Raw genomic sequence first — 24,386 nt, forward strand, 5'->3', positions numbered from 1 at the left:
GAGAGAGGAAGGCAGTCACACCGATCTTTCACCAGAGCTCACCCTTCAGATAACCAAGCCACTTCCATGCTAACAGCCTGGACACATTCTCCAGGACAGCGCCCAGTAAGGGTAAGGTTCCACTTCAGCATTATTGCAATGGGATGATATCTCCATGGCGACACAATCCAACCACAGCATTGGTTTTTTTTTTTTTTCTCACTTTGCTGAGAAATTAGCCCTGAAGTTTGGGGTTATCTCTTTTGAGGTTTATCAGTTGTGCAGTCGTGGTCTTGGGGCGTGATTTCAGGGGTTGTTTAAACTCTAGAGACTTCCTCAATACTAAGGAGTAGAACAGGCTTCTGATGCTTTTTCCAACTCAAATCCGGCGTCCCCAGCTGCCCCACTGGGCCTTCCTTGAGTTTGGTGGCGTCACACTCACTTCCTTTTTTTTTTTTTTTTTAACTTCCTACTGAGCAGCTGTCTTCAGTGGGCTTTCTCCAAGCACCAGAGGGAAAGGAATGACTGACTCACTCTTTCTGGTAGGCGATCGGAATACATAGGTCATCATTTTGAATACTAAACCTATCGGACTTCAAGGAATCCACCCAAAGAAAGACACATGAAAGGAAGGTCTCAGCAGCGCCGTTCATAACGCCGTACGACAGAGAAAGGACTAGATGTCCAGTAGCTGTGGACCTGGGTCAGTGTCAACAGGGTGGCACAGCAACATGGTAGAACGCTCTGCAGCCACAAACGGTGCAACTGGCTTGTGTTACTAAGATAAAGATACTGCAAAACAGTATGTGTCCTCTGGGCCCACTTGTATATCTGTATGCATTTATGCATGGGATGATGTAATAGAATTATAAACTAACAGCACAAAAACCTGGACACTCACTGCTCTCCGGGCTCATTTCCATTGGAGCAACTGTAGGTACAACACAATACAGGTGATGGCCTTTATCTTTATTTATACTTTCGCAAACATTTCTAAATTGATTCACATTTGTTTTTTTTTTTTACTCAAAGCATAAACAGATATCTTCATTTGCAAAAGAGTAATTCAGTGGGTGGAACAGAGTGAACCCGACCTGTACAGCAGAGGGATGAACTGGCTGTCATGTTCTCAGAGCCCCTGGTCTCTTCTATTTAATACTTTGGTGACAGGGGCTTAATTCTGCTTTATGCAAATGGAAACACCAGGTTCCTGTATTGATGCAGGACTTGATAAACAGTCTAGGATGTTCTGTCAGTGGCCATGGGGGAGCTAGTGATTCATCGTCCTCCCTTCCCTGGAACCAGGGAGTTAGTTGTTAGTCACTGTGGTTCTTATCATCTCTCCTAAACAGTTTCATTATACGACCCAGGCTCACTCGGACTTGCTAAGCAGTCCAGGCCGTGCTGGAATTTGGGATGCCCATATCCCAGAGTCTTAGTGCTGAGATCACACCTAGTTTTAGGCTGTCTTCCCTCCCTTCCTTCTTCCTTTTTATTCTATTCTCCTTCCTTCTTTCCTTCCTTCTTTCCTTCCTTCTTTCCTTCCTTCTTTCCTTCCTTCTTTCCTTCCTTCTTTCCTTCCTTCCTTCCTTCCTTCCTTCCTTCCTTCCTTCCTTCCCTCCTTCCCAAATGAATCTCAATTACATACCAGGGTTGACTTTAATATGCAGTCACATTCTTGATTCCATTAGTTATGTAGAACATACTTTTTCTCCTAATTAAAAAAATACAAGCAAACTCTGTAATTTTCCTCGTGCCTCATTGGTTCTACCCAACCCATGCCAAATCCCTATAATTTCAAACTCACTAGGCATCATTATCTGCGAGCAAAGTATCATTTTCCCAGAGGTTTTTAACCCAGCCCGAGCAACACGGGATGTGATCTGGGGTAACTCAATAAAGAAGTCACTCCTTCAATGACACTGGGAACACCCATGATGCCAACCTGTTCAACATGGTGACATAAAACTGCCACGGACCTTGCAGATGCACAGTGAACCCACAAGCAGTATGTGTTCAGGCAGGGAACACAGTGTGCCAGGTCCACCAGACCTACTGGGTGTATGCTCTCTGGGGACGATCATCTCTCGGCAGCGACCACCAGAACAACATGGTGGAATGCGAACGTAGACACTGCCCCTGGGGACACCAAGTGCCGCAGTATCTGTAGTTCAGGTTTTAATAATAATCATAATAAAAAAGACTAGACCAAATGTTCAAAAGGGAAGAACTAGAGTGTAGGCATGAATCTGCAGCTTGCAACAGCAGGATGAGGATTTTGCAACACGGAGATGTTTTCTGCAAGCCCAGGATGATCATGTCTTCTGAGCACATACTCTGAGGCTAGAGAAGGGGCGAGGTGGGGAGACGCCGAAAGGGGAAATTGCACCGTAAGCAAATGTGCAGCATGGGTATTCTCATTTTCAGGCAGGCAATCACTGAGATTCAGGGATGAATCACTGAGATGCGAAACTTGGTGCAACACAAAGGCCTTGTTCCTCTCCTGGAAGCTGCTGAGTCCCGGGGCTGCTTCAGACAGGACTTTCATAGCAGGTGCTACCAGTGCTGCACAGGCCTCACAGCGCTGTGCTCCTGCAGTGCCAATTTTCTACAGCAAGTGCATGAGGTCTCTGCACAGAACAACCCTGAAACACTGGAGAACCAACAGCCTAGGAAAGCTCTCAGCTGGGATAGTCAGGAGTTGGCTGCCTCTCCTGGCCTCACTTCCTGTTCCTCTACTTGAGCTTTCTGTGCCTACCCCCTAGACAACATAGGTGCCAGGACTCCCCAGGTACTGAATTCTCAGATGCTCATATTTGTTTTCATAAAATTGTAGAATTTTCACAATACCTTCACAGTCCTTCTTTGCATCTTAAATCATCCCTGGATCACTTATAATTCCCCACACAGTGTAAGCACTGGGTAACTTGTTCTTATACTGTATCATTTCAGAAATAATGGCAAGAAGGTTGACAAAGCTGATATAGGCTCAGCACAGATATAATCATTCCCCTTGATATTTCTCAGTTATGTTTGATCAAAATCATAGATGTGAAATGCACAGATATGAGGGCTCACTATACTAGTTTTTCTTTACCCATCTTCCCATTGTCACTTAGCATAGTTTGGTTCACAAGCCTTTTGGCTATGGATAGTGGTGCAGCAAACACGGGAGAACTCACATCTCTTGGACATACTGAGGTCATTTCTTTTGGATGTACACCCAAGAGTAGGAGAGTTATTTACAGGGAAAACCATATAACAATGATGGAAGAAAAAAATACAAATAAGTGAAAAGCTAACCCATGTTTTTCAATTGCAAAATTTATATTGTTAAAATATCCACACCACCCAAAGGAATCCACTAATTCAAGGCAATCTGTATTAAAATTCCAATGGGATCCTTCATAATAATTAAGAAAAACCAATCCTAAAATTTATTTGAAAACACTGAATGTACTGAATAACCAAAGCAATTTTGAGCAAGAAGAACAAAGCTAAAATCACCAGACAAACCAACTTCAGAGTATTCTACAAAGCTACAGAAATCAGAACAGCATGGCACTGGCATGAAAACAGTCACATAGGCCAATGGAACAGAATAGAGGGAACAGAAATAAACCCACAGTTACAGAAAGCTGATTTTTGACTAGTATGCTGACAGACCTTCAGAGTGGTAAACTCTTTATTGAATGATGCTGAGAAAATTGAATGTCTACATGGTCAAGAGTGAAACTAGATCCCTAGCTCCAACTGTATGTAAAAATGACCTCAAATAGATTAAAGACTTAAATTTAAGAATTTAAGAACAAAAACTATAAAAACTACTAGATGATAGCATAGGGGACTTCTCCATCACATTTTTCAGGCCACACATATTTTTGGACAAGATCTCAAAAACATAGACAACAAAGGCAAAAAAAAATACTAAATAGGATTACACATCAAACTAAAAGTCTTCACAGCAAAAGAAACAAGGAGAGAAAGCATTTGAATTTTAAATATGGTAAGGGGTTAATAGACAGACTATATAAGAAACTCAGATTAACTCATCAGCTAGAAAAACAACATTATTTTTTTAGAAATTATCTGCCTCTAAACTACAATATACAAATAGTCAATGGGCATATAAGAACAATGTTTAACATCATTAATCATCAGGGAAATGAGAATCAAAATTGTCCAATCAGAATGGCCACTAGAAAGAAAACAACAAGGGCAGCTGTGCTGAACCTGAAGACTACCCCAGCTCCTATTGATCACCTGCAGGAATACAGCTTAGTATAGCCATCTGGAAAACAATATGGAAGTTTCTAGAATCTCAGGCCAGATTCCCGAATCAATAGCACACTTCCTAAGTAGTTCACCTCTCCCAGCCAGCAAACACTGGCATTTTCATTTCAAAATAGGCACTTGGATTCAACTTTAGTCCTGTTGAGTTTAACATAGGCCCACCACAACACACTGGTTCATGCTCCTTGTAAGTGACTGGGTTTCCTTAATCAGAGCTTTACTATTCCCACTCAGGGCAAGAGAACTGCATAGCATTTTTTCTTTTTCTTTTAATTAAAACTTTATGGTAAAGAATTTGCAAATAAGAGCTGGGCAGTGGTGGTGCACACTTTAATCCCAGCACTCGGGAGGCAGAGGCAGGCGGATCTCTGGGAGTTCGAGGCCAGCCTGGTCTACAAGAGCGAGTTCCAGGACAGGCTCTAAAGCTACAGAGAAACCCTGCCTTGAAACCCCCCCCAAAACAAAACAAAACAAACAAACAAACAAACAAAAACAAAGAACAAAAAAATCCCTTTCAAATAAGAAAAAAAAATCACACACCGAAATTAGGCAGACCCAAAGTCTACTGCATAGCATTCTTTAATGAACGGGGAAGTTCAGTGTGATGATGGAGTATTCTCATTCATCCTGAATGCGGAAGGACACTCTGATGCACACTACAACACTGGACGGATCCTGAAGATATTATGCTAAATGAAACAAGCCGGTCTGACAAGGCTAAATATCATGAGTCCACTTACAGGAAGAACCTAAAGTGGTCATAGTCATAGAAGCGGAGAGAATGGTGGTGACCAAGATGAGGGGAAATGGAGGGCTGTTTGGTGAGAATAGTTTCAGTTCTGCAAGATGAAAAGAATTTGAGAGGTGAAGGGTGGCAATGGTTGCACAATAACGTGAATGAACTTAACGCCACAGAAGTGTGCATTTAAAAGGGCTGAAGTTATATATTTTATGTCACTCGTGCTTAACTACAATTTACAAACAACAACAGAAACAGGTAGCATAGTAGAAGACCATTTTGTTGTTGTTGTTGTTGTGGGTTTGCTCTTGCTATGGAACAGAAGATGTCTGTTTAGGAGCCCATGCTGCAGAGACTTACTTTTGTGGAAATGATCATGATAACCCCGGTCCTGATGCGAGTCCCAGAGGATCCCAAGTGTGAGGTAACCCCACCCCCGCACTTTCATAGGTTCTTTTCACACAGGATGAGATCATCTCCGTGAGGGATACACTTAGATGCTGGGGACAAAATGCTTTCTTACACCTCAATGTCTTCTATGTCCTGGAGCATTAACTAGCCAGGACAGTGAAGCAAGGCCTGCTGGTCAGAGTCAGCAGAGTGGTGCGGGATGATCATCCCAGCTGATAATGCCAGGATCTTTCTAGTGTGACTGACATTCTGGAATCAAGATACTGGGCTGGGATATCCTAGGAGGGCCCATCTGATGTAACAGGGATGATCAACCTGGACAAGCTCAAACACCAAGTCTCTCTCTCCTTGTGTCTATGGAGAACAGTGGGAAGCCCGTTTTATTCTGATTTATAGTATTTCGCTTCAGCTGAGAAAATTTTGTGGCCAGATGACTTTTGTCTGAATCAAGTTGAAACATACTTGAGAAAGATTCTTGGAGTCGAGGCTGAGCTTTGGAATCTGTTTTTAATGCTCAGCTTAATCTAACTATCAAAACACCAAGAGTGGATAGTCAGAAATAGGTGTCAGCTGCCGTAGGACTCCGACTTCTGTTCTTAGCATCACTATGCACAACAGCCAAGAGGTGGAAGCAAGTCCAGAATCCACAGATGGAAGAACATGTAAATAAAATATGGTATATGCATACAAAGTTCTGACAAGCTACCAGAGGCTCTAGCCTTCCTCCATTGTGTGGTCCTAAGGTCATGGTGGCTGGCTGTATATCTACACAGCAGGCTCATTCATGGTTTTTTTTTTTTTTTTTTTTTTTGAGACAAGGTTTCTCTGTGGCTTTGGAGCCTGTCCTGGAACTAGCTCTTGTAGACCAGGCTGGCCTCGAACTCCCAGAGATCCGCCTGCCTCTGCCTCCCAAGTGCTGGGATTAAAGGCGTGCACCACCACCGCCTGGCTTCATTCATGTTTTTTGTTTGTTTAGTTTCTAGTTGTACTGGTTATTTTTATTATCACTGTGATAAAAATGCCTGGAAAAACACATTGTGGAAGGAAGGACCAATTTTGGCTCATAGTTCCAGAGGGTTCAGTCTGCTGGATTGGGAAAGGCATGGCAGAAATAGAAGTTCACAACAAGACAAAGCAGGAAGCAGGCATGGAGTGGTGAGGGAGTGGGTACTGGCGTTTCTTCCCTTACCCCTTGTCTGCTTTTATTCCACCTGTGCTTCCAGCTCTTGAGATGGTGAAGTGAGTGATTCCCTCTTGGTTAATCCTCTGAAAATGCCCTAAGAGAGAGGTGTGTTCTGATATTCTAATGATTCTAAGCCAGTCACCTTGACCCTGAAGATGACCCAACGCGTGGGTGACACTGGAGATGGAACCTCAGCCCTGGCACAGGCTGGGAAGCTTGCTAACATTGAATCATGCCACCAGCTCTTGGACTCACTCACTCACAACAATCAGCCATTCTAAGAGTCACGACATTTATTCCTCGGCTTCACACACAAACACCATTTAAAATCAGCACCAAGTATACGAACTTAGTAAAAATTTAGACTGGACACTGATGGAAGTACTGTCTATAACACATGACATCTCAGTAGGAAATTAAACATTCAATCAGCAAAACAAATGCAACAGCATCATTTGGAGACAAAGGACTCATGACACATGAATGCTATGGGAGACCCTGCATGGATCTAGGAAGATGGGAAAAGAAGTTACTTAAGGACAGCTGGAGCCATCAACAAACCCAGATGATGGGCTAGAGAAGATTCTTTGATCAATGCTTAATTTCTCAGTTTTCATCATGGGCTGTGATGAAATAACAGGGTTTATAGCCAGATGTGCTGGCACACACCTGCACTCCCAGAAATCTAGAAGCAGAGACAGGAGGATTTTGAGTTCAAGGCCACCTTAGGCTTATAGTAACATCGTGCTTCAAAATAATGAACGAATGAATCAATCAATAAATAAATAAAAGTCATTGCTCTCAGGATTTAGAGCTACATAGTTGGGGTTCCTTTAGTATATTCTCAAGTGGCTCAGAAAATATGCTACTGTGTGTATGTAGCTCCTTATAGAAAGAGGAAATCACACAGACACACACGCACACAGACAGACAGATACACATGCACACAGACAGACAGATACACACACATCCCGACACCATTGCACTCTCATGTACTTATGAAGACAGCAGTGACAGAGCAAGTGGGGACAAGTGTAAGCAATTAGAGAGCTGTAACTAGGGCAACGAATGGGTTTACAGGAATTGTCATGCTATGACAGCAACTTTTATGAAATTTAAAACTCTATCAGTAAAAACCACTCCTCTCTCAGGAAATAGAAACTCCTTCCAACAGCGTGTACAGGAGTGACAGCAAGCGTCTGGGAACCATTTTCTTGGTTTTTAGTGTCTCCAAAACTCACTTTACACATTCTTTTTGTTTGCTTGTTTTCGTTTTTTCAAGACAGGGTTTCTCTGTGTAGCCCTGCCTGTGCTGGAACTCACGTGTAGACCAGGCTGGCCTCAAACTCACAGAGATCCACCTGCCTCTGCCTTGCGAGTGCCGGGATTAAAGGCCTGTCCATCAAGGTCCAGCTACTTTGCTCTTTCTTCTGGAATGTTCTGTCAGTTCTGTTCCTTGCCTTTAAAATCTGTAATAACGTACACTTGGAACAGCAGAAGTGAGGCAGCTGCTGGGGAGACACACCCATTCCTGCTCAGACCGGCAGTTCTGGGGCATGGGGACCAGCGCCAAGGGTCACCAGGAAGGACTTCTTGTTCTAGGGAGAGGTTAACCTCTAGGTTCCTGATGAGTCTGCGACCCATAGAGCCATGGTTTGAAGTCTTCTCTGGCTCTTGTTACTGTGGGGCCCCTGAGGCAAGAATGTAACTGTCCTATGCCTTAGTTTGCTTACCTGTGAGAGGTACACTGGACAGTGGTAGTTGGGCGGGAAACTGAAGAGAGCTAGTGTAAGGAATATATCCAGCACGTAGTGAGCCTAGGGCCCCAGCCAAAGTCAGCGCCTGACACCAGTGAGGACAGCCACTGAGTGCGTGAGAACATCAGCACACAGGAGTATATGTGAATGCACATCTCCACACACTCCCATGCATATACACCACACACACATATGCACATATACCACAATACAATTTACATATATACACAATGACATATTTACACACACGTTTACACAGACACATACATATACACTCACACATATGCATATATACAGACATACATACATGTACCACATTTACACACATATGCATTCATATACATACATATACACAGTTGTTGTTTTGTTTGTGGCAGCTGGTCTAAAATTCACTTATAGCCAAAGAGGATGACCTTGAACTTCCGATACTCCCACCACCCAGATGCTCAGATTACCTGTACCCAGCATGAACATCTGTCTTTACTGATCTCACCCAGAGGATGTGGCTATAAATGGTTCCAGAAAGGTGTGACTTTCCATTTCACTACATTGTTAATTTAGGTGTTACTTGAGAAAAATATGGATTTTATTTGGTGTGATTAGAGAGGTGAGACTTCGTGTGTAAAATATTTGCCAAGTGGGCATGAGCTGCCTGAGTTTAGATCCCTAACACTCATCTAAAAAGCCTGGTGTGAAGGTGTGTACTCGGACACCCAGTGCTGGGGAACTGGGAGAAGACAAAGGGGATAGGGTGAGGGTGCGGGCTCACTGGTCAGTGGTCTAGCTAGTAGGTTCAATTAGACACCGTTGCAAAACAAAGATAGAGCCAGGCATGGTGGTATACTCCTTTAATTCCAACATTTCAGGGGCAGAAGCAGGAGGATTTCTGGGAATCTGAGGCCAGTTTGGTCAACATAGTGAGTTCTAGGACAGTCAAGACTACATAGTGAGACACTATCTTAAAAAAAAAAAAGTAGATCCAGGCATAACGGTGCATCACTTTAATCCCAGTACTCTGGAAGCAGAGGCAGGTGGATCTCTGTGAGTTTAAGGCTAGCCTGATCTACAAAGTGAGTTTCAGGACAGCCAGGGTCGTTACATAGAGAAACCCTGTCTCGAAAACAAACCAAACCAAAAAACAAAATAATGATAATGTTGAAAAACAACAGAGGAAGACGACACTGGATGCAAACTCTGGCCTCCACACATACACACACGCACACAAATAAGAATAAAGATAGAAACACTAAAACTCAGTACCACATAGAGAGAGACTGCGGAACTGGAACTTTTCTGCGTTTGAGTTTGTAGGCTGGGAGACATGGCAGGGGACATCCAGAGACTAGGACATCATTAAGCCAGAAGCCAAACCGCTCTGGTGACAGGTGCACCTGTTTATCTCCTTCGGTAGACCGACACCGAAACCTGGAGGACAGGCATGTTGCATCCTGCCTGTAATTCCCATCACTTGTCCCTAAGTCAGCTCTTTTCAAATAGAATAGTAGGGATGCAGCACACAGCCACAGTTTCTGAACGGAAGGGGGTCCTCCAGCTCCTGCTGACTGTAATTACCGCCTCTCCAGTACAATTTTGAAGAATATTGAAAATTCAAACTAGAGGCTGAACAAGTAAATGAAGGCGTCCCTGAGTTGCCTGACATTTCCTCAGCCTTCTGGAAACTTCCTGCTTTTTGTGATGAGTCTTTCTTTCCAACATTCATTTATTTACCCAAGGATTAGCATGACTCACCTTGCTTTGTTATTCAAACCTTTTATAAAGTTCGTCCTTATGGAGGAGAACAGGACGTTTCTTGGACCGCCCTCACCAAGCCTTGAAGCCACGGCCTCGCAGCTGTGATGGGTGGAGACAGGATTGCACTGTCCTGACTTTAGGGACTTCTCAGGAAGTCAATGCCATAGACACAGGAAGGTAAAAAGTACACTCTGAACTGGGCATAATGACACTTGACTCTCATATCAACGAAACTGCTAGAAGTTGGAGTTCATCCTGGGCTACACAGCGATTTCAAGAGAAGTTTGGGCTATCTAGGCAGACCCTGTCTCAGAAACAAAACAAAACAAAAAAACCAACCACGACTGCTGAGGGCTGGGGACGGATCTCAGTGAAGAGTGCTTGCCTAACAGGCACAAAGCTGTGACTTCATCACCAGCACTGCACAAACCAGGTGTGGTGGCCCAGGCTTGTAATCTTGGCACTCAGGAAGCAGAGGCAGGAAGTCATAAATTCAAGGTCATCCTCAATATGCAGGGAGTTCAAAGTCAGCCTGCACCAAATGAGGCCCATCTCCACAACAACAATATCATCATTATAATGGTCTGTCCTGTCCCTTTAAGAGATAAGCCCCCACCCCTGTCTGCTGAGGCAGGCAGGTCTTCTTTCATGCCTGCCACCCCCTTCTTTTCTGTCTCTCACACCAGCCGCACCTAGGACCTGTTGGCCCTCATGGCCTGCAGGCTACTTGGGGGCTCCCGTGGCCCCTGTGGTCTCAGGACCCGTTGCCTGCTGCTCGCTGACGCTGGGGGACCTGCTATGTGGTCTCATGGCCCACTGTCCACTGCCACCACTCAGAGACCTGCAGCATTTCTGCTGCTGTGCCCCTCAGGGATCCACAGCACTTTACTTAAACCATAAAAATTATTAACAACAAAACACCTCTTGAAGCACAGAGATAAAGTAGTTTTAAGATAGGCATGTTCTAAAACCTATTAGTAAATAGTAGACCGTGGCCAGACAAGGTTGTTTGCATCTATGACCATGGGGCTGTTCTTGGGAGGCTGAGGCAGGAGGCTCTCTGGGGAAGGGTGTGGAGAAGAAGAGGAGGAGGAGACAGAGGAGGGAAGAAGGCAGGAGGGAGGGAAGGAGGCAGGAAAGATATCCAGTTAACTAGCTCGGCTGACAACAGCTGCCCCTTACTGTGAGGTCGCAATCCACCAACCCACTCAATTCACTTGTCCCCCTAAACATCATGGAGCAGAGACTGGGGTTAATCCCACCCTATACATGGAGAAAGGGAGGCTCAGAGACCATGAGGAGCCGTGCAGCAGGGAACGGAGGACTGACCAGGCCAGGGCCTTCCCATGAAGCAGGCCGCACAAAGCTCTGAGATGCTAAAGTAACCTTGGGCTCTGACTTCCGAAAAGTGGGACTGGGGAAGGAGGGAAAATCCCCACAGGTCTCAGACCTGGAGGCTGTGCAAGCCCACATCACCCTCTTCCTCTCCAGCTCAGCCTCTCTGCATCTGCACATCCTCCCTGGCTGGTGGGCATTTCCTGGGCATTTCCTTCCCTCTGGTGATAAGACATGAGGCCAGGAGCTCTGCCTGGGGTTGAGGGCTTATCTGGAAGCCAGAGAACTCAGGAAGTTTATTTCTCTGCTGAGAGCCTAGTGCAGTTCCTGGGAACAGCCCCGAGAGTCCTGACAGCTCCTTCCCCAGGAAGCTGTCAGTCATAGCAACACCAGTGTCATATGCCAGAGGTCATTTTCGGGTGGCCAATGGAACTGTGTACATCTGGCCTTAGATAGGCTTCTCCTGTTGTCCATAGTAAAGATCACTTTAACATTTAAATAAAAATATATTACATGCCAAAAAAAAAAACAAACCCAACCAAAACCCAGGAAACTTACACACAAGTCTAGATTTCTAGCTTCTGAGTCATGGTGTTACTGTCTTCTTTATTTTTGTAGTAGTATTTTTACATTTTAATTAATTTTTAAACACACCAGAGAACCATGCAATACTGCCTGCATGGGATACAATTCTGGACCACAAGCCTGCGCACTGCTTCGCAACTAGGTGGGTGGTACCAGACCCTTGACCTCATCTTCATTGCTTCCTGAAGTCCCTGTGTTATCTTCAAAGCGGTCATTTCTGCAGTATTATGTGTCCTGAATTACCAACATGGTAAGACAGGATTTAGCTCCTGCAAGAAGCCAGAGCCGGAGGGAGAGCATGAGCTTGTCACGCAGCACATGTGACCACTCCCGACTGGCTGAGTGACACCCTTACTCTCTGGTCTTTTGGCAGATCAAAGGCCCTGGCATACGTTTGTTTTTGTTGTTGTTGTTACTCTCTCTCTCTCTCTCTCTCTCTCTCTCTCTCTCTCTCTCTCTGTGTGTGTGTGTGTGTGTGTGTGCGCAGCTGTATATAAATAGACCTTGACTTTCAGGTCTTTACTTTTGAGGGATGCACTTTGATGACTGTCCGCAATGACTTCATCCTCTCTCCTGCTGCTTCTCTTCCACTCCACATGTTGTGCTCCATGAATTCATTTTTGTGAAAAAGTATTGGCCAATTGCCTTGGGATGTAGCTGAGGTGGCAGAGTGCTTGCCTATCATACAGAGAGTCCTGGGTTTGATCCCCGATACCACATAAAGTGGGCGATGTGGACATGTCTGAAATCCCAGCACTCAGGAGGTAGAGGCAGAAAGATTGGAAGTTCAATGTCATCCTCAGCTACAAAGAGTTTCAGGCTAGTCTTTTCAGGAGGAGGGCACAACGTACCTAAACTCATGGTCTGTGAATGAGATGTACCCCAGCCCTGGGACAATCTAGAGAGAGAGGGAGAGAGAGAGAGGTCTTCAATATTCCTCCTTTGTTACCCTACAAGTGTCTGTAAAGACCAGCTGATGGGAAACTGGGGCAAAGGGGACATCTCTGGCAACCTCTGCCAGGCACATGAAGAACCATGTGCAGAGAGGCCGTCGGGCTAGTTTCAAATGGCTGGTGTCCTCTGAGGAAATTCAGAAAGATAGTTATCCTTCGGCTTTCGGGGGTGACTTTCATAAAGTGACACTCTGTGTCTGTCTTCTCAAAGTCTTCCTCAATTCTTAACTGCACTAAGAAGGGAATCTTAGCCTCTCACCCAGATGCTCTCATGTCCTGCTGCCCTGACTCCTGGTTCTATGCAGAGCCTCCCATGCTGTCCCAGGCCCGGGCGTCAGCAGCTTCATTGCATCTTTATCCCCCACACAGTTCAACCTACCCTTCACCTCCCCAGGAGGGCTTCCCAGCCCCTACACAGGGAGTCCTACACTCCTTCCCGTCCCTCAAGCTCAGGTTTCTCTAACTGTTATGAACTTCCCAGGTACCGTACACCCAGAGCCCAGGACTGGCCCTGTCATCGCGGGTGCTGGTTCCCTTCCAGGTGGATGCCTGAATCCCGCATGTAAACTGTGCCCATACACATTGCACATTCTTCACCCAGCCAGCCAGTTTACTGAAAACTTGGGCTTACAGACCACAGATTAGCCAAGCTATGCAACATCAAGCCAGTAAGAACAGCTCTGCCCTGGATAAGCAGTAGACTAGAGGGTGCTAAATGTACGAGTATACTTTCTTCCTTTCCTTTCTTTTGCTTCCAGAAGGCCCGATGCAGACCCAGCTAGAGAAACCTCAGGCAAGGATTATCTCTGTCTTTACAGTGTGCGTCCGCACCTCTCAACCCCAGTGCTACTAAAATATAAGGTTGGTTAATGAGCCTGTGTTTTGTAGGAAGTTTGGCAGCACTTCTGGCCTCTGGCCACTAGAGGCCAGTAGCTCCTCCACGTAAGCTGTGGCTGCCAAAACTATTGAGCTGAACAAGCTACCATCAGTGACCTGAACCTTCAGGACTGAGATAAGCCATGGCTCTGGAAACACTGAAAGCAAGAATGAGAATTTCCCCCACGTAACTGATACACAGAGAAAGCAATCACAGATGACCCATGCCGCTACAGCACAGGTCTGAAGTGAGACAGAAACCAACGTGTTCACACGGCAAATATAACTAAGTGGCCCCTTCTCCTGCCACAGAAGTGTTCGCAGCGGCGTGTCAGATAACAGCAATAACACCATGGCTTCTGCAGCCATAGACTGATATCTTCAGAGCACACATTGGAACCAATTCATTTTACAACCCAGGCAGGAAGGTGACGCACACCATTTTCCAAAGCGGCTTCCATCTGTCTCTCTCTCATTCCCTTCCTTCTTTCCTGGTCCTGAATCTGTGGGCTCAAGTCCTGCTATTTCACCCTCATGGCTAACTTAAATCTCACGGGTGTCTGCTGCCATACCTATCTTAGCCTTGCTATTTAGTTTTTGAGACTGGGTCTACGTTATCCAGACTGCTTTTGTACTCGGATGCTCAAGCAATCCTTTTGCTAGGATAAGATATTAGTTACCAGGCAGTTCAAGATTTTTGTTTTGTTTAAAAATAACGGCGAAGTCCCATGAAGCTTACGTGGAGACCAGCAGGCAACATCCAGCTTCAGACACTGCGGGCCACAGTGTGCTGGAAACGGTCCTACAACTCCACTCTACACAGGCGCTCACTGCTTTTGACAGCACCTGTTATCTCATAAGTTCCTGGCATTTCTGGGAAGGCATACCCTGGGGGCTGATCTGGGGTCTAAAGTCTTTGAGGTCACTGGGGAGAGGCCTATCTGTACACCAAAAAAGTGTCTTCTCCAGAGAAGGCCACCGTCCCTGTGACCGCTTCATATGGAATTTCCGGAATGATCAATCCAGAAATACTGCAAATCCAGTTAGATCGCTTGAGCCATGTGGGGTGGAAGTACTAGGGTCCCAGGGTCGCTGGGGTCAAAGCTTGGGTCTTGGAGACCCTCGCGAGCTAGGCTTAGCCTCAATAGGGGAACTAAAGAGCAAACGAATCTAGATTAATTCATGGTGGCCAAAAACATTGGGAAGAAGAAAAAATAAAGGAGGTCACTGATCATGCATACTACCTAGCACGAGGTTTATGCTCAAGCAGAGGGCAAGGGTTTGTGAGACTACACTGTCTTGGCGATTGTCCCCATCCCTGAAACACCACTGTCTCAGCTCCGGCACAACTGTGTGAGAATTTCCCTACTGGTTAGCATCAGGTATTTCTCCCTGCATAAGACTCCTTGGGTAATATGAATTTCTTGGGGTTCGTTGACTCAACAGTTTAATAGCTGAAGGGAAGGGCCCACGCGTCTCCCCTTAGGCTGCCTTTTCTCTTGCCAGGATGGTTATCTCCGGGCAGAGCCAGGCTAGGCCGACCCCCATGCTCTACAATATCTGGCTCTAGGCTGTAAGGAGCTGTTTAGGCCAGAAAAACATTAAATCTTTGCTGCCCAGTGTGGCAGTCACTAGCTATGTATGGCTACGAGCATTTAAGACATAAGTGATGCAAACTGAGACATGCTTGAGTGTAGAATGCAAGATGGATTTTTTTCTTAAAAAATGTATTTTGGTACATATTTCAGAATGACATGCTGTCCCTGGTAAAATATACTATTGTCAATTAAAAATAGTATAAAAATAAAAAAATTTGTATTAATAATTTTCATTTTCACGAGATATTGTAGATACACAGGGCCAAATAAAGTTTGCTTTTTGAGATTAACTTTACTTATGTGGTTTTTTTTTAAAAAACAAACAACAAAAACATTTTCCACGTGACTCCAGAAAATCTTAAATTATATCTGTAGCTTGCACATGCTCCCATGAGACAATGATATGCTATAGCCTTTCTATCAGCTGCTATCTGTGAAAAAAATGTATTTATGGGAAGCAGAAGCCAAATACCAAAGCTTTGTAACATCACAAATGAACTGTTACTCTGACTAAATTTCTAATCACCATTGTTTCCCACCACGAGGTATTTTGGTATATTTGGTGATAGACCAAAGGAGTGCAAAGGAGTGAGTTTCCTGAACACTGGTAGATGACATCTAGTCACATTCTAGGGGACATACAAGGAGGCCAAAGGGACAGTAACACTCTTCTCTAAGGCTTTGCATCCACACATCCACAAAAGGATTTGCTCCATCAAATTTCGGCTACAATGGTCTTTGGGGTCCTATCTGTCATCTTTTATTCCTCTGTCGTATCTTCCACTGTTACTCAAGAGTGGATTGTCTTCGTTTGTACGCGTGGAGAAATGAATGGCTATACAAAGACATGCTGAGAACTCAAATGCAGGGAGAGCTGCTGAGGTCCAAGCGGCAGTGAGGCTGGCCCAGTTCCAGCTGGATTCCTGAAGACTGATTACCATTTCAGGTGTCCAGGAAAGACTGACAGTTAAGGGCACTCAGCTGAGAGGAAGAGAATCTGTCACCCATTTGGTAGAGCTAGATTTCAGTCAAAGCACCCCCGTCCTTTACCATGCCAGAGAGCTCCGCTGTGGTGTCTATGACATGTAACTGCAGGTTTTTAATTTCTAACAGGCAAGCACAGCACACCACCTGGTCTAACCTGTGCAAACCAAGCACATAGAAGGGTCTCTAAAAATGGAGCTCCCACAGAGATTAGGGTCCTTGAATGAAGCCAGCTTAGGGTAAGGTTGGAACTCAGCGTCCTAAGCATGCTGGGTAAGTCTAACAGTGTTCCACACTCCAGTTGTTCTCAGCTGGATGGTGATGGGTCCAGAGATGTCCAAAAGGCTCAGGCACTTGTGCTGCAAAGGTGAGCAGGGTCTCTGTGATTCAAACACACTTCCTTCCTGGTTAATTAAGATCAACTCTCACATTGTCTCTCAGGCCCAGGCAAGCAAAAGTCCCACTTAGTACAGGGGAACTCTACACACAAGTTCAGGCAGGCGAGGGTGGGCCAGGAGAAGAAGCTCAAAGGCATTCCTACACATGTGGGTGGTGTGTGCTGGTCACCTGGCATCATTCTTCACGGTGCGTGTGGAGACCTTCCTCTTGGGGGCTGAGTCATAATGATAAAAGACCAGGAAACACTTCTGATGGAGCTGAAGTTGTGGACTGAAGTTTAAATCCTGAAACTATATTGGGACCACAGCTATGCCTTTCTTTATACTATCTCTACATGTGCACACACAGGTTTGTGCACATGTGTGTGTGTATGTGAGTACATGCACACGTGTGTGTGTGTGTGTGTGTGTGCAAACTTGGAGGTCAAGGGATGGCCAGCTGTGGATGCTGTTCCTTAGGTGCCTTTCCCTTTCATTGTTTCGAGGCAGGAGCTCTCATTGGCATAAAACTTTTAAAAATCGGCTAAGTTATGTGGCCATGAGTTCCAGGGACCCACCTGTCTTCGCCTCCCATCTTGCCATCCCTGGAATTATAAGTGCATGGCACTGCATTCACTCAGTTTTTTAATCTGAGCTCTGGGGACTGAACAGACACTTGTAAGGCAAGTGCTTTATCAACCACGCCATCTCCCAAGCTCCCCTCACTGAACCCCGTCATGCACGTGCACACACCCCCACACTCACACACCATTTCTACTTGGATTTTATCTCCAGACAAAAGTGAAGGCAGATCCCCACTCATTCAGCCTGTGTGAGCTTTGCTACCAGTGGATAAAGTAGGTCAGCCTAGCCTGGAAGGATAGCACAGAGGCAGAGGGTGAGGACAAGGACAGGTGATACAAGAGCAAACCTTGGAGACTGACAGTCAACAGTTTGGTCTCAGATGCATGCTGCTGCAGCAGAACAGGTGACAAGGAGTTGAGGAAAAGGCAGATACAACCTGGTGGTCCTAGAACATGAAGGATGAGCCTGTTGATCTGAAGCAGGTAAATCAGAATCGCGTTTGGTGGTAGTGTAGCTGGACGGTGAGCATCAACCGTGATGTCTACTCATGGAAGAGTGAGGTCCTAAGCAGATGGTAGATGTAGTAGTTGAAGGGTATGGACTTGGACTTATAAAAGATATGTCAGTACTGGGTCCCTGAATTGGGTAGGGACCGTCTGGAGGAAGCTGTGAGATCTAGGATTAGGAAGGATCACGGTGACTGAGTATCTGTGTTCCTAAATCAGGTCCACTGGGAATGTCTCCAGTCTGGGAGACTTTCTTGTATAACTCTCTCATCTTATAGAAACTTGTTCATCCATTTCACCCTTCAATTCTGGTTGTCGTCTGTGTTCAGATCTATTACCTAGTTACAGACACCTTTTTTACTCCATCTAGGGCTCCATGTTTCTTCATCTCCCCATGTTTTCACAGAGGCCTAATAAAGCAGGAAGACAGCATTTGTCACGGGTGGCTAAGGAAAATTAATCATGGTGCTGTGAACAACTGGAAAACATGTGTGTCCAGCATAGGAATTATGTGGCTTCCGGGATGTGACCCTACAGGAACAATGACCAAGGGCAGCCACAGTTATTCCAGGATGCTCAGACCACCCAGGCCTTTCCATGTGCCTTGTGTTTTCTAACCTAAGTTGTTTTCCCAGCCAGGACACTTGAGAAACCGCAAATCGAAGCTTGACATTGGTGGTTAGCGGTCCTTGCTTAGAGCACACGCTGGGAAGGGAGAGGTGTGATGAGGACAAGGTTGCTGGGTGTCTTTCAATGATTGAGCTCTGCACGAAACCACAGAGCACTGATAGCCGGGAAGGATGATAAGCCTAATGCGGTATTCAGCACAGAACCCAGCATCCCCATTTTCAGTGTCAGAGAAGTGTTTTTACCACCGCAGAAGCGTCATTCTAAAATTCAGCTTCACTCCTGTCTCCCAATCTCGGCTGTCAAGTGAACATTCTCTTCCTTAATAGAGGTTTCTCTGGAACCCCAGGGCAGGGCGCCTAGTCTCAAAGGCTCTATTTACTTCCCATCCCAGGGACTGTCCTCTTCACCACTGACAATACTGTGTCTGGCGTTGGCTGATTTCAGTAGTTGTCTTTCTTTGCTACCAGACGAAAAGTTCCAAGAGGTCAGGAATGGCTTTTGGTTTTTTTTCCAGCTGGTCTGGGTCAGAGTTTGGTGGGATCACGCGTTCACACGTGCTTTAAAGACATGGCTCTAAATAAAACATATAGCATCATGGAAGAGCCCATGTGTCCTCGCATGTGCTGAGGGGCATATCATGTGGGCCACTGGATTCCAGTTTGCTATTAATAAATGTTCAAAGGGCATTACATTATCCTTGTGGATAACTCTATGTCTAACGCTGGTGAAGAATACAGATCAACGGTGCGCATCAACACGAGGAAGGGGGGACCTACATAAAAGTGGCTGCCATTATCATGAACATCTAACCTAAAGAAAGCATATAATTTAAGTTCTGTCAGAAATATAGATAATAATAAGAGGTTCAGACATCTTTGCTGGAATTTCCCAAAAGGTCTGACCCAGGAGAGTTCAAGAAACGGCTCACAGTGTGCTTAGCTAGCTTCCGTCTCTTCCCCGGCTGATTCCTTCTCTTAACATAAGACAGTATTACAAGTCAATTTCTGTGCCTCCTTCTCTACTGAAAATTAAAAACGAAAACAACCGCTTTCCCAGGGCTGAAAACAAACAACTGACCAAAACCAACTTTCAGATGGACGGTGCACTGGCTCCAACAGGACCTCTCCGCAGAAGATTTCAAACGCAGTCTGACCTCTCTCTGTTTCTTTCCTTTGCCTTGACTTTGAAGTCTAACTACTATGTAAGCTATGATTCCACAGGGCTCCCTGTGCATCTGAAGGTGGTAATTAGGGACTAGCCAATATTTAGGCTAATTTAGGCAATGCTTTGGGATAAAGCAGGGTTTGAGATGGTGCCTTTGCAAGCATAGCCCAGTGTAAGATACAATCTAGGGTTCTGGGGTTCAGCACTAGGTCCCCAAGAGACCAAAGGACTCACCTCCTCTCATCTGTCTCATGTGATTAGCTACATGGGTCCGATGAACGCTGAGTAAACTAATTGAGGCTTGAGATTACTTATGTGGACGTAGCTTAACTACGTGGACTAAGGACGGAGGTCATTTGTGTCAATACGACTTAATTCTTCTAGGATCTTGTCCAGAGTCAAGGCTATACACCAAGAAATAGCTTTTCTATTTGCCGCCGGAAATCTCAACAGTTGGCTCACTTGGGAAAACAGCTTGCTTTTCAATGATTCACTCAACAAGACTCCCCTCAAGAACCTCTGTCCACCAGCTCCGGGATGTCACCTACCAAGCTTTGCTAAAATTCAATCACTTTCTGAAGGACTTGGGACTTGACATCGAAACCCCATTAACACACCTTCCAGTGGTCCCTCACCTAGACACCATTACGACTGTGATCCTGAGGGTGTCCTCATTTCAGCTACAAACTCAGCTTTTCTCTATTGCCAAGGCTTTTGGGGGATTGTCTATACAGTCAACATCTCTGGATACAGGGAGCACAGATAAGAGCAAAGACATCCTTATTAACAGTTGAGGGCTTTAGAGTTACTAAAGGTAAGCACCTTTTCCTTCAGTAATAAAGCAATAAAATTTCTTTATTTGTTCCTCCTTTGGGGACAACAGCCATTGTTTGGAATACCTGACTGTAATACCTTTCAAGTGTGCACATTTAACCCTCTTTCTCCTATTATTTTCAGGATGGGGGCCATGATTCAGGATTTTGCAAAATAAACTTGCATTTATTTGAGGGTATAAGTAAGCAAGACAAAAAGCCACAAAAGGGAAACTAACTTGCAAGGAAACATTAGAAATGACTATCTAATCTTAAATGCACGAACTCTCTCTCTATAAAATACCCTTTAAAACTTCCCTCATCAAGCCAGAAAGTTACTTTAGCCCCAACAATGCCCACATGATACAGAAAAGTTGTATGGTTTGAATCCTGTCTTATCCTTGCCCCACTACGAGAAACCTTTGGGTGTTTGGAAAAACACACCCGGAACTAATATTTAATCAGCCTACGGTGAGGTCCAGGAATCGTTGGTGTTTTGCTTTGGTTTTCTTTTTTCTGCAGTACTTTAATGGTTCAGTCAGGCGAATACACTGGTCCCACACCATTAATTTTCTGGAAAGCAAAGTCCAGCTTTCATCCTAAAATTCCCCAGCTGAAAAAAACCGGAACAGCTCACCAGATCAGTCCCTCCAGGGTCCTACAGTGTGGCATCTCTGCCCCAGTCCCCAGCCAGTGAGGAAGTACTAAGTCACAAAAGCCCGGTCCTGCTGTGAGCACCAACCCTGTTCTCAGGCAAGCGTCCCTGGCCCCAGCTGGTTCAGCCAGCGGGCTTCCAAGCTCTAATCTGCAGCTTTGGGTGCCTGCAGCTCCCCAGTCAGCCACGCAGAGGAAGCAGAGCTGAGATCCCAAATCCGGCTTCCTTTTACCTTAAAGAAACTTCCTCGCTTGTCCAGACCGCGGGCGCCCATGGTCCAAGCTGACATTTCACCCAGCGAGGCTCTACTGCGTGCCCGGGACTCCTGAAGGTACAGACATTTTCAATGGTTAGTCCAGCCTGTAGGAAATTCCTTTCTAAACCACAGAACACTCACAACAACCTTCCTGCCAAGATCTTTTTCCGTCAACAACATTGTGCCATTTATTTCCCACCAAAGCCCTTACATCTCCTTTCAGCCCGATTTCCTGCCGCAGCCAGCACTCTTCCTAGACCGTGCCCCACCTCGCTGCCCCACCCCCTCTGCCAGCAGCTGACGTAGAAGGTCCTTAGGACTCCAGGGAGCATAATGATGGCTTTGTGTGTTTGCTTGACCCCATACTGAAGTCCAAAAGGAACCAATATTAGTTGTCCCCATAATCTGCTCTGAAAGCTTATAGATTTCATATAGCAGACCGCAGAAGAATGGAGTTCTCTATGTCCCAGGAAATCCTGCTGTTAGGGGGTGAGGTCAGCATTCCCTCAGTCAGCTCCCCTCCCGGGCAAGCAAGGTCAGCAGAAGGGCACTAGGGAGAAATCCCTCTGTTTCCCCCCTTGGAAGCCAGCGGGACTGGATGCAGCCCAGAGAGTTACTGTTTACAGAGCTCATTTGTGTAAGAGGACGTCTGTAAACAGCTCCGATCATCCAGGGGCTTGGGGGATGGGCTCGCTTTTGGAACGCAGGAAAATTTAAAGAGGATAACAACAAGGTCCTGAATCATCACCCAGACTATCTCGCTTGGAATTTCCCCTCCTAGAACACAGCCCAGAAACTACTAATATCCACACATACCGTACGACGACTTCCTTCCACCTTCATGGCTAAGTGGGTACACACACCTGGTGCAATGGATCTGGCTGAGACAGGTGTGTACTGAGGTGGCAAGGGAAGCCTTACTTGTCCAGTGAAACGGAACAGGTTTAAACAGAAAACACACAAAGTGCCCTCTCTCTTTCCTCTCTCCCCGTCTCTCAGTCTCCCCCGCCCCTCTCCTTTCCCTCCCCCTCTCAACCATACACAAGCATCCCTACTTGCTATAACATGCACAGGCCAGGGCACATTGCAGACGTGAACAACACAGGAAGTAGGAAGTGAAAACATCACTCAAATCGTTAAGGAATATTAAAAGTGGTTGGGCTGCAGGCATGAGGTGGGGAGGTACCAAAGCCTGGGTGACAGAGCCAGCACCAGACACTGAATGTTGAGGACATTGTTAGCTATGGCCTAACAAGGGGAAAAGGAAAGTCTACCACAGAGCAATGCCTGGGTGTGAAAGCAAGAACCTTCGCAGAGACTCCGTTGGCCCCAAACCACCTCAAAATTCACACCCACAGTGAGCTATTTGGTTGGACTCACGTGTGGAATCTTGTCTAGGAGAAACAGTCTGTTACACACCCAGCCTTCCTTCCAAAACCTCCTCTAATTGAGGAGTTGCTCCAGGTCTTGGTCACTTTAAGTCTCTCCTGCATTCTGTTCCATGCGTGACCCTGTTGGGTTGAAGGCCAGTGTTTTTAAACCCTCCTGGAGAGGTGGCAAGCTTCATGGCGATCCCGCTGAATCTAGAGGTTCTGGTTCTGGCTCAGCATCTAAGCGGGAGCCTAGCTCCAGCGTTTTTGAAGTCCATCCTTATTAGTAACGTCCATAGACTGGCGTCCCTCCAGAGGGAAAACACAGAGCTGTGTTCAGAACTGGAACGGGATGGGAACCTTGGGCAGCAGCCGTTTAACTGTTTAGACCCAGAAACACAGACATTTTAACAGAGTGTACGCTTTAAACAAACCTGAGCCTTGTCATCTTTCTTTCTTCTGGTCGTTTTCCTGGCAGAAGATTCCACATAGCCTGGCAATTCAGGAATTGCTAAGGGAGAGCCAAGACTTCATTCCTCATCCAGAACAGTTTCTTTGTTCGGCTCCAGGGTTTTCCACATACAAACCTTTGCTGACGGGCTAAAAAGCACACAAGGAATTTTGCTTTTGGCCATGAAGTCGTCGGAACCCCTGAAGCCTGCTGCTGCTTTAATCAGTTGCTGACACCTGAATACACCTGTACCTCAGGCAGTCCTGATTAATCATTCAGCTGGATCCCGTGGGGCTGGCAGATTGCTGTATTTCTTTTAAAGATGAAGGTGATGTCCTTCCTTTATTGTAAAGCTTCTCCAAGACAAGAACACCTTGACAAGTGCCATAGCAGGTACATGTCACATAATGGAAGATGGGGAGGGTACCACAGTTGAACCAGACTGGACAGTGCATGTGTGTGCATAGATGTGTATAAGGTTTTTGGTGTCTGAGAGTTTTAGTTCATGACCATGCAATGCAATGTTTTTCTTCCTAAGCCATAATTTTTTCAGTATTTTGGCCCAACATCCACAGTACAATTTTGAGGTGACTGTAGTCCTGTTCCCCTCCTTTCAGCTCCCGGTCCTTCCTGTAGATATCATCCAGCCGTGGGATCCCCAAACTACCCGGTTACAACCGGACAACAAAGCAAAACTGTACCGTAGCTCGAGACACAATAACATTCCTCCAGATTTGGACAGCTAAAGACCTCGCCTGGTTCCTGTGAAGGGTAAGTCATCAGATTCTTGAGAAATGAGAGCCGTCTGTCCAGTGTGGTCTCTTCCCAGACACCATCAAGAACTAGCAAAAAGCCACTGCAACAGTTTGGAGTAGCCAGGCCTTTCGGCCAATCACTGAAAGAATGGAAGAGGAGCCCCAGGAGAGAAAGAACAAAGACAGGAAGCAGGTGCTCCTCAGTCTCCCAGAGACCCCGGGCAGCCCTCTGCCATGGGCCTCTGTGGCTTTCCAGGTGGTTGGGTCCATGAGTGACTTCTGAGTTACTGAAGGTCTGCTCCTGAAAGTGCAAATGACACCCATGTCCTCTGGCTGGGTGCCAGCTGTCCTGGAAGCCTGCTGAGCCAGTGTGCTCCAAG

The 24,386-nt window shown here is 45.8% G+C and overlaps 1 protein-coding gene across 4 annotated transcripts in view; it reads right to left on the minus strand.

Annotated features, from left to right (window-relative positions):
* Positions 1-24,386, minus strand: part of Rin2 (Ras and Rab interactor 2) — a 165,551-nt gene that overhangs the window by 72,332 nt on the left and 68,833 nt on the right. The window contains exons 1-2 of one of the 4 annotated variants that reach the window (XM_057781494.1): positions 22,811-23,057; positions 21,407-21,499 (exon numbers count right to left, since the gene is read on the minus strand). In XM_057781494.1, the coding sequence (XP_057637477.1) occupies positions 21,407-21,463 (57 nt within the window). In that variant the 5' untranslated portion in view covers positions 21,464-21,499; positions 22,811-23,057. Of the gene's footprint in view, positions 1-21,406; positions 21,500-21,641; positions 21,702-22,485; positions 22,505-22,810; positions 23,058-24,386 lie in introns of those variants that run through there. The other 3 variants (XM_057781496.1, XM_057781493.1, XM_057781495.1) reach the window with 3 other exon arrangements.

Source organism: Chionomys nivalis, chromosome 9, assembly GCF_950005125.1.
Source record: "Chionomys nivalis chromosome 9, mChiNiv1.1, whole genome shotgun sequence".
NCBI classification, from domain to species: Eukaryota; Metazoa; Chordata; class Mammalia; order Rodentia; family Cricetidae; genus Chionomys; species Chionomys nivalis.